The sequence below is a fragment of the Onychomys torridus genome, chromosome 4 (assembly GCF_903995425.1).
Source record: "Onychomys torridus chromosome 4, mOncTor1.1, whole genome shotgun sequence".
Taxonomy (NCBI): Eukaryota; Metazoa; Chordata; class Mammalia; order Rodentia; family Cricetidae; genus Onychomys; species Onychomys torridus.
Window position 1 is genome coordinate 99,601,403 of NC_050446.1, and position 13,705 is coordinate 99,615,107.

Here is a 13,705-nt window from a genome sequence, read left to right on the forward strand (position 1 = left end):
CCCTCCAAAGCCCCGTAGCCTCTTGTAAAATGCTGCTAGAGCCAGGAGAATGACTGGGCTTGCTGTCTGGGGAGAGTGTTCACACTTTGGGGGTGTCCTTGGAGGAACGCACAAGAACCCAGGAGCCCTTACATATCATCAGACAAGGAGAGACTCCGACCTACCTGGATGTCCGAGGCATCCGTTTCGTTGGTGCTTCTCCGTTTCCTGCCTCGTTTGGGGTAGCCATTGATCTTACACTCATAGCAGGCTTCTGGGGACAGTGAATTGTCATCCATCTCACCGCTGGCAGGTGGCTCTGGGCCCCCTCTGCCCATGCCCATTCCAGAAACACAATGCCTACCGCACAAAGGAACATACAGACAGTTTGCATCAGAATCAGTAGCTCTAATGTCCAGCCTCCTGGCTGGTAGCATCACATTGTCCACTGGACGATCATCTGCTTCTAAAAAATCATACAAATGCCCTCTGTTGTGAGCTCCAAATACCCAATCCCCTGAGTACAGAGGCCTTTCTCTCAAGACACTGATTTGTGTACTTCCTTATCCCTTCATCTCCCAGCCTACTGGCCTAACCCTTTGCAGTACTCTGCAGAGAGGGGACACACTGAAAACTGAACATCATGTGACCTGATGGATCACTGAAACATGTTTTCTTTTAAGAATCAGGCCCCACGGAAGTAAGGAAGTGTCTCCTAGCAGCTGTACCTCTAGGAGAGAGCAGTGAGTGGACAGGTGGGCCAGATCTGGGGCCTCTTTCCTGGACAACATAGTTTTTTCTATGCTGTGACCTTGATTTTTAGGTTTTAGTTTTTAAAATTAACATATACTATGTCGATACTCTTACGACATTATGGACAGAGTGTTTCAGTGGCTCTCTTTCTCCCATGTCTCCCACCATCCTGCTGCTGCCCCTGCTCCTACCAGCCCTCCAGCCCAGTCTTTTACCATTTTATGTCCCATGTTTCTGTTTATGTCCATGGCCTAACCACTGCCTTCACCACCACTGCTGTCCCCTGCTGGACCAAGAGGGTATCGGGAAGTGTGGTGTGCTCTTCCTCGGGTTCTTTTTTGTTTATTTACTTACTTATTTGTTTATTTATATTCATTCATTCATTTATTATGTATACAGTGCTCTGTCTGCATGTATGCCTGCAGGCCAGAAGGAGGCGCTAGATCTCATTACAGATGGTTGTGAGCCACCATGTGGGTGCTGGGAATTGAACTCATGACCTCCCAAAAACCAGCCAATGCTCTTAACTGCTGAGCTATGTCTCTCCAGCCTTATTCCTTGGGTTCTTATAACCCACTTCTTCCTGTTCCATTGTTACCACCACGCCTTCCCAACCCCCTTTCTAACCAATTACATCTATTTGATGGTTTACTCTTGTGGGTGTTACTGTGACAGGAAGAGAAGTCCAGGTGGTGACTGAGGCTTGATACGGACCTGTGCTGTGAAGATATGCAGTATATTCCATCTCTCTCTCTCTCTCTCTCTCTCTCTCTCTCTCTTTCTCCCTCTCCCTCCCTCCCCCTCTCCTCCCCCCTCCCTCTCCCTCTCTCTCAAGACAGGTTTTCTCTGCATAACAGCTCTGGCTATCCTGGAACTTGCTTTGTTGACCAGGCTGGCCTCAAACTCACAGAGATCCACCTGGCTCTGCCTCCTGAGTGCTGGGACTAAAGGTTTGCACCACCACTGCCTGGCTACACAATATATTCTCACATACAGCATGAATCAGCATAGGGCCTGCCCAACTGTGGGAAACAGTTTAATTTCAAGTCATTGGAAACCACTAAGGCCAGTGGATTTGACTCATGCTCAGGCTGATAAACAAACCCAGACCCAAGAGAGATCTAACCCTTGTTTCCTTGCTTTTCAGTTGTCAAAGCCAAGGGAGCTTCACACAGTATCTGATTTGTTTTTGTCAGGCTCCCTTTCTGAATGTGCTGAGAACCTAGGAATTACCCTAAAACAACCCTTGGTTTGGGGGGTAAAGTTGACTCAAGTGACATCAGAGGGGCCAAAGCCATTATGAACGGGTGGCTTTCTACCACGAAATGTACACCGATCCCTACTAAACTGCTTCTCTGTGATGACTGACCTACTCTCTACAGCTCATTTCCTTGTTTGTCCACAGATTTCGAAACATACCAGCAAGTCTCTGGCTTGCTGTTGTTTCTCACTACACTTTAGCGCTTCTCTCTACTTCCCAGGGTCTCCCTGGGTGCACACATTTCTTTTCCTCTTCACCCAGCAGCATGGAACATAGATAAACAAAGAGGAGAATGAGGGGGGAGCAAGCCCAAATCTACAGGCTTGGCTTCTTCCTCAGAACTTCCCTCCAGGATTTTCTTGTCCCAGGAGCACCACTTATAAGAAATGTGACTACCAAGTCCTGTGGGCAAAGAGCCAGTTTGGAGTATCACAGGTTTTTTTTTTTTTTTTTTGGCTGGGAAAAATGGTTCTGGCATTAAACTGTAAAAAAATAAGAGCCAGCCAGACATCTGGGATTTGGGTCCTACCGCTGGCATTCAGAGGGCTTCCCACGAGCATTCTTCTACCTTGACGTTTATACAGACTGGAATGAGTCCCTGAGAGCCAGTGTGTCACAGGACCACTGGGTTCATATTTGGTATAAGTGTGTGAGTGTGTATGTGTGTGTGTGTGTGTGTGTGTGTGTGTGTGTGAGAGAGAGAGAGAGAGAGAGAGAGAGAGAGAGAGAGAATTAAGAAGTTAAGATTCATGAACTAGATGTGCACAAGTCATTAGGGAAGACCTCAACTTTAAAAACTTACTAAAAATTTTAAGTCATTGAGAAAAACAGTGTTTCTTTCTGCCCCAACCATCACATACATAGTCACATCATTTGGTAAAATTTTCTACCTGGAAATTATAGTTAATTATTCCAACTCATACTTAATGTGCTTTCTGATCATTTCTAATATAATTCAAAAGTGAAGGGCAAAAGATGCCTTAAAAACTCTAAGAGCAGGCCAGGTGTTGGTGGTGCATGCCTTTAATCCCAGCACTCTGAAGGCAGAGCCAGGCAGATCTCTGTGAGTTTGAGGCCAGCCTGGTCTATAGAGCGAGTTCCAGGACAGGCACCAAAACTACACAGAAACCCTATCTCGAAAAACCAAAAACAACAACAACAAACCAAATCAAAACAAACAAACAAAAAACTGTAAGAGCTCTCCAGCAAAAGGTATCCATGTGGCTTAACCTGATGGGAACCAGGAAGGAAAGCACTGTAAGTCTAGAGAGACCCCAATGTGCTCCCCAGGAGGCCGATCAGGTGTGTAGGGTGGGCCCAGGTCTGCGTGGGCTGACCCAGCAATGCATCCTTGGAGAAACCAATTACTTCTCAGCAGGATGTGAAGATTAAGAATGCAAGACAGAGAAGCTATACAGTGAGATATGCACAGTGCTGCATTAAGCTGCTGGGTGTTCTATGAGTTTCTAGCAATCTGGATATACCCCTTATATACACTCCTCTCAAACTTTTTCAGGGATAACTGGAATGACCCTGATGGTTATGGAAAATGTAGTTCTCTAGAAGGGCAGGTATTTAGGTAGAGATATACATTTAGTGAGTCATTCATCAAGGGCAGGAAGAGAAATACTTACCCTTGGCCTATCCGGAAGTAGCCTGGAGGACAGCCGCACAGGTAGCCACCCTCAGTATTGGAGCAGCCGTAACTGCAGGGGGCCTGCGATGAGCCACACTCATTGATGTCTTGGCAGCCTCCGCTGAACTGTTCATACTGGAAGCCAGTGGGACACATGCACTTGTAACTCCCCAGGGTGTTATGGCAGGAGGCTCCCCCACAGACGTGTGCGCTCAAGCATTCATTTTCATCTGCAGCAGAAACAAGAGACCACTACATGTGTGATGTTGCCATGGACCTCCATGGAGGAACTTGGGTCTTACTCCTCATGACTCACCAACTGGCCTAGAAGGAAGGAGGGAGGGAGGGAGGGAGGGAGGGAGGAGGGAGGGAGGGAGGGAGGGAGGGAGGGAGAGAAAGTCTCAGGGAGAGAAAGCAGGCAGTGTAGCCAGAGTGGAGAGAACAAGAGAGAAAGCTGTGGAGATGGAGGAAGCCTCTTGCCATGCTGACTAAATATAGTAGAGGGGGTCAAATGCACCTAGTGGGGAGCACCCAGGATGGCACTGTGAGGAGCGTCAGACTCCAGTTCTCTCTGAAAGCCAGTACCAGCATGTGCTGCTCCATGACAGGCAGGACCACAGCTATAATTTGGGGTTTAGGGCAGGTGGGGAGGGACCATACAGTTATCTGTGTTCTTGCTTCACAGGTGTCTGCAGGATGGCTATCCCAGAAGCAGGGACCCACCACTTCTGCAGATGCTGCCCATGGGCCTTCCTGTTGCAGGATGTGAATGAAGGTCGGGGAAAGGCTGACATCCTCCAGGGGAATCCACCTCATTTGTACTTTCTTTTCAAAAAGTCTGCAAAGGCCTCTAGGTGCTCCTTCTTAGGCTACGTTGCACCTCCTGGTACGGCTGTTTTCTCTCTGAATGCCTATTCAAACCAGCTGCAGTTCCAGCATCTGAGCCCTGACTAAAGCTAAGTGTGGCAAACTTTTCAGGCAGTGACTGGAAATCTACGAGACACACATTCTGCAGGGCAGCCTACCCACAGAAGCCTGCATATTCTGGAGGAAAATAGAATAACTCTTAACAGATTTTATTTATGTATGTACATCTGTATGCCACATGCATGCAGTGCCTATAGAGGCCAGGAAGGGCTCTAGATTCCCTAGAACTGGTATTAGAGACAGTTGTGAGCCACAATGTGGGTCCTGGGAATCGAACCCAGGTCCTCTGGCAGAGCAGCCAGTAAGCCTTAGTCACTGAGCCATCTCTCCAGCCCTAGAAATCTAACTTTCAAAAACTTCAGTTCAAACGAAGAAAACTGTGACTTTCTCATTATTTCAGCCTCCATACTTTTGAAATCTCAACTATTCTTTCCTAGACCTGCCATTTGTAGGACATGCTGGGAACTCGCTGTTAAGAGCCATCTTCAGAGCTCCAGCACTCTCTCTGGAGTGGCCACTTCCAGTGGAAGCAAGGCATGAAAGGAGTGCTCCCTGGAGCCATACGGATAGACAGGATGTGGGGGTGTTTCACATTCCTTTATGGAAACCTTCCGACCATCCCCTGAGCTTTAGGAATCTTCTCTCGGACTCTACACAGAGCAGCAGCCAGGCCAGGGCCCTGATGGGGCTGTCTGACTGCAGGGACCATGTTCTTTATATTATAGTGGTCTGCAAGGGCACAGCTATGTTGCAAATGATGTTTCTTCTCTCCTGTAACTAATTTGACCTTCTTTGTTCAGAGAGAATGACGTTCTTTCTCTTTTTCTCCAAATGCTCTAAATAACTAACTTTTTAAAACGTATTTATCGTGTGTGCATGCATGCACACACAAGAGAGAGTGTTAGGGTGCCTGTGTAGAAGACAGAGGACAACTTGAGGGAGTCTGCTCTCTCCCTCTACTCTGAGGATGCTCTGGACTGAATTCTTGTCATTGGCATTGGCAGCAACTGAGCCAACTCACCGGCCTCAAACAGTTATCTAAGTTGGTGGATATCCATGTACATAGTGAGTGATGAGTCTAATAAATACATTATCATCCAACTGTATTGTGCAGTTCCACCACCCCCACCTTCCCCTCCCCTCTCCCCGTCTACCCCTTCCTTTTCCCTGTTCATCCTTCTTCTCTCACGCCATGTATGTGAAGTTAGTAAACAGGTATGTAAAAGTGGAAGGCCTAGGGTTTTTGCTGATAATACAAATGCTTAGTGTCATGTGTGTCTGTGTGTCTAGTATTATTCATGGACATGTCCCCTTCCCTGCTCATTTCCCTCTTCTCTCCAGTCATTAGCCTGACTTTGCCTATTTGAAGATTCTCTACATCCAGAGACCTCAAGTCTAAATCCAAGGTCCCTTAGGCTACAGGGATCCTAAAATAGAAAAGTCAAATATAATGTTGTCTCTGTTCTTTTCCCTTATTTTTAAATAAGGAATGAAGTATGATATAGGTACCATGGGGGTATAAGCACCATACTTTATGCTAAGCAAAGAGGAAAGAGTGGAGGGTGTTTACTCAAGTAGGAGAATCTGGGGTGACCATTCTCTCTTGACCCTCCATGGCCCCCTCTATCCTCAACACCTGCTCTCAGCCCCCACAAAACCGATCTGTGTGAAGCATCAGAGCCTCTGACTTCTTCTTCTCCAGATGGGCTTGGCTCATGGGACCCAGACTAATGAGCCACGAGGCATGGGGAGATACAGGGCAAGACCTGTCACTCTATCGCTAGATTTATTTTGCTTTTTGCTAATAGGCACAAAGTAGGCTGACATTAGAGAAAGGGAAATAATTCATTATACAAAAAAGATGCTTGTAAATATTAACTCTCTCCACTCCTAGACAGGACTATCAGGGAAGAAACTGAGCGCCTCTCAGTATGCAAGCTGAACTGGCCTGGTCTGGAGGGCTAGAAGAGTTCCTCTCTGAGGCAGATGCCAAACTGGAGAGTCTCCAACGGTCCTTTTAACCTCTCCCTGGGCTTCTGTAAATATTCATTCTGGTGGAGAACTCTCCTCCCTTTTCACAGACTTTTTATTTTATTTTACTTCTCTGATAACATTTAATAAACATTTAAATTCATATTGCTCATCTGGGTTGGGGCGGCAGGGCACAAATGAAGATCAGCGGTCATCAGTGCTCAGTGTCTGCAGCCTGAGAACAACAGGCTCCCACATGCAGCCTTAGCCATCTGAAAATGCAGTAGTTTGGTTGACATGTACTGTACTTCTGACCCCTTCCGTCCTGTATACCCTGGGCACTGACTCCACAAGGAATTTAGTTTTCTATCCTTCTCAATATCTTGATTTATTCTTCTATCTGAAATTTTATCGGTGAAAGTTTCCTCCTTTTTATATAAAAAGAGCATTCTAATTAGTTAAAATATCAATTAAAGCCCCTGAAAACCACTCCATAGGACAGATTAAAACCCACCACCCTGACCTGCAGCACCAGGGTCACATGACACAGGTCAGTGGTGTTAGCGGTTGCCAGGGTTGCCAGTACGAAACTCCTGAATGTAGGGTAGGCTTTCTTTGATTGCTTTTGGTAGGGCTAAATGGTTTCCACTCCAGCTAAGAGTTGAAATCTGCTATTTTCTTCCAGAAAGGAATGGAGTTAATGGCCCCTGACTTAGAATTCAGCCACCAGGAAGAGTGAACTTCTGTCAGGCTATGAGTGGGCATCCAGGTGGGTGGTTCAAGAGCTCTCTGTATAGTCCCACCCTGAGGGAACCATTCCAGCTCATGACAGCACTCACTGTAGATAACTTTATTTCTTGAGAGTTCTGAGCCCCATTTGGGATTTGGGGCCAACAAGAACCCCAAACTCCTTCTAGCTCTTAATTGACTTATTATTACCTGGCCATGATCTTCCTGGAACCCAAAACCTTCAAGGAACTAGATACTGTAGAGAGATCCCCAGTGTGGAGTGCTAACAGTGCAGTGTGGGGTACTAACAATGCAGTATGGGGTGTTAACAGTGCAGTGTGGAGTCCTAACAGTGCAGTGTGACATGCTAACTGTGCAGTGTGGAGTCCTAAGAGTGCAGTGTGGGGTGCTAACAGTGCAGTGTGGAGTCCTAAGAGTGCAGTGTGGGGTGCTAACAGTGCAGTGTGGAGTCCTAACAGTGCAGTGTGACATGCTAACTGTGCAGTGTGGAGTCCTAAGAGTGCAGTGTGGGGTGCTAACAGTGCAGTGTGACATACTAACAGTGCAGTGTGGGGTTCTAACAGTGCAGCGTGGGGTGCTAACAGTGCAGTGTGGGGTGCTAACAGTGCAGTGTGGGGTGCTAACAGTGCAGTGTGGGGTGCTAACAGTGCAGTGTGACATACTAACAGTGCAGCGGACTAGGAAGGCTGATGGTGTCAAGAAAGCCTAAGGGTATTTCATCCCAGCTATTCCTAATGCATTCTTCATCATGTGCTTTTTTTCCTAAAAGGTTTTTACTTCCCTTTGGTTTCAAGTGGGGTAGAGCAACTTTCAGTGGGCTGCTGTTGGCTCAGTAACCTTACTTCAGAAGGAAGGCACCGGCTCTCTGAGGAGTCGGCAACCACGCCTCTTTAAGGACTAGGAGCTACTTGCCTACACACTGGTTCCATTGGTAGTGCTGCAGGTAGCCCTGGGGGCAGCTGCACCGGTAGCCTCCAATGATGTTCTGGCAGCCATGCTGACAGCGGTGGTTGCCCTCACACTCGTCCACATCTGTAAAAGAAGCAGAGCCTCCCATGAGCCCCATCAGCAGCTGTCTGTCAGACCCTCTGAAGCCTCATCCATCTGCCTGGGAAGCTAAAAGGCAATTCTAGAAATGAATCACCTAAAAAACTATTCTAGCAAAACATCAGGAATATCTAGCCAGGCGGTACTGGGCGCATGCCTTTAATCCCAGCACTCGGGAGGCAGAGGCAGGCAGATCTCTGTGAGTTCGAGGCCAGCCTGGTCTACCAAGTGAGTTCCAGGAAAGGTGCAAAGCTACACGGAGAAACCTTGTCTCGGAAAAAAAAAAAGAAAGAAAGAAAAAAAAAAAGAATTGTCCTTTTAATATTTAGAGATTCCTGGTAAAGTCTACAGATAAAAATGATGTCAATTGGGTTGGGGATTTAGCTCAGTGGTAGAGCGCTTGCCTAGCAAGTGCAAGGCCTTGGGTTCAATCCTCAGCTCAAAAGAAAAAACTGATGTCAATTCACCACAGAACATTGTGGGGTAGCTTTGAAAATTATGTTTGTTTATTTGTACTGGAATTATAAATATCAATAAGAAAATAAAATCCTTAGAATTAAAGTTTAAACATTTAATTATGCGTTTGTAGAAGAGTTACTTCCTGTATGTATTGTCCTGTCCACGCTAGAGAAATCTCAGGGCTCTGGTCCCAAATGTCAGAAGTCAAGGGTTTTTGCTGCATTATTCCTACTCTGTTAGATTGTTAACTAAACAAAATCCTGATCTGCACAGAAGAGGCATGTAGGTTTTTCTCTAAAACCAGGGGCCCGTGTGAAGAGCCCAGCTTCAGCTGGCTGCTCTCTTTGCTCAGAGTCTTTTTTTCTTTTCCTTCTTTTTTGCCCTTTGGTTTGCTTATTTGTTTTTTTTATATTTGGCTGACCTCCAACTGTGGCAATCCTCCTGCCTCTGCCTCCCAAGTGCTAGGGATTATAGATACATACCACCACACCCAGAAGAAATATGAGTTCTTGTAACTCATGGAAGTTGACAGCCACACAGGCCCCCTCTGCAGAGAGGTCTCACCCCTACCTTCACAGCTGGCGCCACTCTGATCGAGTGAGAACCCCCGCTGGCATTCACAGGTGAAGCTTCCTGGAGTGTTCTGGCAAACGCCCTTGGAGCCACACAGGTTGATGTCAGATGTGCACTCATTGTTATCTGGGAGAAGTAAGGAGAAAGGAGACTGACACTTCCCAAAGCTGCTTTGCAATGCTTGAAAGGAAGGGAGGAGGTTGACCCTGAGAAGTCCAAAATAGGGTGGGTAACTTCACACAGCGTGTGCACAGTCCAACGCGTGCACCCCACAAGCCGGACATGGTGGACTGTTACTGGACAGCAGAAGGAGCAGAAAAGTCTGTTAGACCAACAGCTGTGCTCTAGACAGGGTCTTCCTTCCTACTTACCAATGCAGGCAGTGTGGTGCTGGGTAAACCCAGGAGGGCATTTGCATGTGAAACCACCGATGGTGTTAACACACAGGAACTGACAGTTATGCTGCTTGGTTGCACACTCATCGAGATCTGCAAGAAAATGCAAGATGGAATTCATGTATGCCAAACATGCTGGGGCAGGAAGCGTCTCAAGGCCTCAAAGGACACCAGGGCAGCTTGGGGCCACAGCCAAGGGCTGGCAAGAAGGCAGGTGATGGACTTGGAAAGAGGGGACTTAGAAAGAGGGGAGAAAGTAGCTCTGTGGGATCCAAGGATGAGCCATTCCCTTGAGTTAAAGAAATGTAGGAATTTCTCTACAAATTTATTTGAAAGACATTCTAAATGTTTAAATGAATGATAAAATGAAATAAAAATTCATTCTGAACATTTTCCATAAGAGCAGAAAGATCTAAGAGAAGTCAAAAGTTGAGGCTGGAAATTTACTTGTTCCTTTAATTATTGGCTCTCAACCTGTGGGTCATAGCTTGTCTCCTGATGTGTCACAGGATGTTCACCTGTGGCAGGCAAGTGGATGAAGCCCAAGGCCCCTCACCTTTGCAGCTCCGTCCATCATCTTGCAGAATGTAGCCTTTAGGGCAGGAACACTGGTAACTCCCCTCTGTGTTTTTGCAGATAAAATTGCAGGGTTTGGGAGCCTGGTTGCACTCATTCAGATCTGTGATCACAGAAAGAGTAAAAGCCTATGTAGAAGATTTTCTGAGTGCTCAGCATCTAGACCTATAAACTCTGTGAGGCATCCGATCATTGCCTCATAGCTTTCTATTAAGTATAGGTGCAGTTTAGATTTTAGTGGGGGGTTTTCTTTCCTGTAACAGGAAGTTTCTACTCAGGAATAAAGCACTAAAAACAAAGCACCTACCTACACAGGCGGTCCCCGTTATATCCGGCGTGTAGCCAGTTTTACAGAGGCAATGGTATGACCCTCTGTCGTTGACACACTCCCCATTTCGGCAAACACCATGAATAACCTTGCACTCATCAATATCTAGGACAGATATAAATCACAATGATAAATACACTAAAATATATAGTGGGCAACACTGATAAACAGGGGTCACTGGAGCGTAAAGTTTCATAGACCATGTTACTATATCATGGACCAAAGTAATTAAACCAAAAGGGGACAGAGCAAATGTCATAGGCGATGGTAACTCATTGAACAGCTAATGAAGACTTTGTGAGCTAAGGACGAGAAACTACTCAAACAAAGGGAAAGGCTTATAATAATTGGTCATTGAAATTTGTGTTATTTTTCTCTCCTGGATTCCTAAAACAACACCCCACTGAGACATGTTTGGCCCTCTGCTCCATCTTGCGGTCACTCTTGCCTCCCACAGGCATCACATGAGCAAGTCACAGCAGAGGGCCCTTTGGACAGGAAAGCCCAGTGTTTCTTTCTAAATGTTGCCTGTTCAAAATAAGAAGGAACGCTCTCTAATATTCTCTTTGTCCTGTTTGAAGTTAATCCTGAAAAATATCAAATTACCTAACACAGGGTGGGGCAAATGGGATCAACTTCCCTCTTTTGAATGGAAATTAACCAGGGCCCTGGGGTAGACGACAGGGCCAGGTTTTTTCAGTTTGCTAGAAAGAGACATCCTTATTCATGTCTCCATCACAGACATTCAGTCAGTGTGCACTGATAGCATTAAAGCCACTCCCCTCCACCTCTTGACCCAGCTAGCACAGGGCACCAACACTAGCAACTTGCCTGAGTTATTATCAGCCCTTCACTGCCTAATAATCATCTAGAATCAGAAGATGAGAGTGCCTGACCTTCACCCTGAGGTCCAAGTAAGCACTTTGTCACTGGTCTCAGGAAATGCATCTTCCACCATCTTGTTTCTGCATCCCCCAAGAAGCAGGAATTGCTTCTGATAACTCCATCTTCTCTGGCCCTTTCTCCCTTTACATACCCAGTTCCTTTATTCTGCCATCAGCCACATCTTCCCAACACAAAGACAATTGTTTCCTAACTCTCCTTTATTTTCTTGCTTCTAATCCCTGCCCCCAAGGCACCAATGGGACCCTTTTCTCAGTCCTTCTGTGAACTGAAATCTGTGATCACTTTATAAAAGCAGGGCTTACACGAGGCTGACAGGTCTTCAGAGCTGCCGCAGACACCTCCCTGGCCTCCATTCACACCTAGATTGCTAGCTGAAAGCAGCCTGTGCATTTCAGACACGAGTGTGCTGATTCCCAGCACACCAGCAGTCTTTGTGCACCTTGACACAATACATTTCGGCTAATTTTGAGTGACAATGAATACTGCTGGAGTAGAATGACCTTTTGTTATTTTTAAAATTTGAAAATGGTCTTTCATTTCATCTATAAACTATCTTATAGCGGTTTTCTGCTGGACCCTTGCAATGCCGAGGCAAGGATCCAAATATACCAAACTTAGTCAACTAGGCCAAGGGCACTTGGCAAAAGGCCCTGAATGTTTACAGCTCTAGGATTTCTGTCGACCTCAGTCACACAGACAAGGCAAACCTACATTGTCAACTCCACATTTCCATCGTTTCCCATAGTGAAACACACAGATAGATTCCTTGCAAGTAATTCTGCACCGTGAAAGAAGAGCCTGCACCTTTTGTCAACAACAGAAAAAAAAGGAAATACCTGCTCCATTGGTCATGAAGCCTCGGCCATGAGGACACAGTTTCTTGTAAGCCACAGTGCCCTCGAAAGGGCAGATCTCACATTGGGGTCCCCAGCCTCTCCCTCCATCGCAGCAGCACTCGGACTTGGTGACGGGGTTCCTGTTGCTTGAGCCGATCTGGCACATGTTCTGCAGAACCTCTGTGAAGCAGTACCCTTCCCGGTTGTCTGGAAGAGAAATTCCATGGTAAGGAGGACTTGAGAGACTTCTCTGAGTATGTGGGGGGCTAGGAATTTGGTTGGATTTTAAAAGGGTGTAACACTTTACCCTGGGCGAAGAGGAACAAGAAGGAAAAGCTGGAAACAGCAGGGAGAGAGAAAGGAGGCGTCTAAGGGAAACAAGACAAGAAATCCGTGAGTTGGCAGAAAGGCATCGGCGCAGACAAGCTTATAACTCTTTGTGCCCTCAAGACCTATGGAAGAACAGTTGCAACAAGCCATGCTACAGCAAAGGGGTCAGGAAATCATACGGAGGTGGGCCTGCTCACAAGGCCTTAAAAGGTAGCAAGAAGAACACCCCAAGCTAGCAATTCCATGTGCAATTAGAAAATCCCAAGCTAGCAATTCCATGTGCAGTTGGCAAAGGAAGAATTTTGTTGTGGGAAGGTCCTGAGCCCAACAGACACTCAATCACTAAGTCATCTCCCAAGGAGGAATGTTTTCTCTTATTTCAAACCAGAAATATTGTTTTCGAGTATCCCAGCATGGAGGCTGAGGGAAGGCCACAGTGGGGGCAGGTAGGTACTCACCCAAGCACTCATCCTGTGTGGGGCTGGCTGTGAAGCCATCGTTACACTCACAAGTGTAGCTCCCCAGGGTGTTGAGGCAATGCCCGTTCTCACAGATCCCGGGCTTGGTCTGACACTCATTCTCATCTGTGGAGACAGAGAACAGGAATCATCGGACATTGTATAGAAAGACTGTGTTTTTCTTGGTGCCTGCCTGCTTGCTTCCCTCCCTCCCTCCCTCTCTCCCTCCCTCCCTCCCTCTCTCTCTCTTCTCTCACTCTCTTAATTTACTTTGCAAACAGGTAACCTATTCACCTGGTTAAAAACTGGAAATTCAGGAAAGGTCAGGAAGAAAATCCATCAAGTTCTCCTTTTCCTCTGTATTCCTCAGCCACCAAATAACAAGCACCCCTCACCCTACCCCTGCCCCAGACTGCCAATTTCTGACATGCCCTTCCAGAGATAGATTATGCACATAAAACACACACACACACACACACACACACACACACACACACACACACACTGTTCTTGTAAGGCA

General features: G+C 46.6%; 1 protein-coding gene across 3 annotated transcripts in view; it reads right to left on the bottom strand.

Moving 5' to 3' along the window:
- Fbn1 (fibrillin 1) overlaps positions 1-13,705 on the bottom strand; it is a 208,433-nt gene that overhangs the window by 4,028 nt on the left and 190,700 nt on the right. For 2 of the 3 annotated variants that reach the window (XM_036183938.1, XM_036183937.1), the window contains exons 57-65: positions 13,186-13,311; positions 12,398-12,604; positions 10,635-10,760; positions 10,308-10,430; positions 9,728-9,844; positions 9,354-9,482; positions 8,190-8,309; positions 3,628-3,859; positions 165-339 (exon numbers count right to left, since the gene is read on the bottom strand). In XM_036183938.1, the coding sequence (XP_036039831.1) occupies positions 165-339; positions 3,628-3,859; positions 8,190-8,309; positions 9,354-9,482; positions 9,728-9,844; positions 10,308-10,430; positions 10,635-10,760; positions 12,398-12,604; positions 13,186-13,311 (1,355 nt within the window). Of the gene's footprint in view, positions 1-164; positions 340-3,627; positions 3,860-8,189; positions 8,310-9,353; positions 9,483-9,727; positions 9,845-10,307; positions 10,431-10,634; positions 10,761-12,397; positions 12,605-12,704; positions 12,766-13,185; positions 13,312-13,705 lie in introns of those variants that run through there. The other variant, XM_036183939.1, reaches the window with a different exon arrangement.